This window comes from Aplysia californica, unplaced genomic scaffold (genome assembly GCF_000002075.1).
Source record: "Aplysia californica isolate F4 #8 unplaced genomic scaffold, AplCal3.0 scaffold00347, whole genome shotgun sequence".
Lineage (NCBI taxonomy): Eukaryota > Metazoa > Mollusca > Gastropoda > Aplysiida > Aplysiidae > Aplysia > Aplysia californica.
The window spans coordinates 647,050-647,529 of NW_004797617.1; the positions used below are offsets into that span (position 1 = coordinate 647,050).

A 480-nucleotide genomic window follows, 5' to 3' on the forward strand; every position below is an offset into this window, starting at 1 on the left:
TCTCCCTTCCCGTCTCTCTCCATCACTCCCCCCCCCCTCTCTCTCTATCTCTCTCTCCCACTCCCTTTGTCTTCCTCTCTCTCTCTCTCCTCTCTCCCTTTACTCCCAAACAGACACAAGTAAGACAAAGACTGTCCTCCGCTCGCTCCAATATCTCCAAAAGAGACTCAGCTAGAGAAGATTCCGGAGCCGACACGCAGCGAGATGAACCGGAAGTAGTCAAACCCAAGAAGGAAGTGACGTTTGCAGACGATGTGCTTCAAAAGGCCAGTACTACAGAAACGCCCAGGGCTGATAGTGATGCAGAGGTACCCTATAATTATAGAGTTTACAGTTTATACGTATATTTGTTTGTTGGTCTATTTTCCCGTCTGTCTTTTTGTCAGTGTTCATTTTTTTTCTTCTGTGTTTTACTTTTTCTGCTCGTTGTCTTCTCAGCTCTCTCTCTCTCTCTCTCTCTCTCTCTCTCTCTCTCTCTCT

General features: G+C 46.7%; 1 protein-coding gene across 1 annotated transcript in view; it reads left to right on the forward strand.

The window, feature by feature from the left end:
• Positions 1-113: 113 nt before the first annotated feature.
• Positions 114-480, forward strand: part of LOC101862285 (FK506-binding protein 3) — a gene marked incomplete at its 5' end in the record, with an annotated part of 1,406 nt that continues 1,039 nt past the window's right edge. The window contains 1 exon segment of the mRNA XM_013085128.1: positions 114-308. Within this exon segment, the coding sequence (XP_012940582.1) occupies positions 114-308 (195 nt within the window).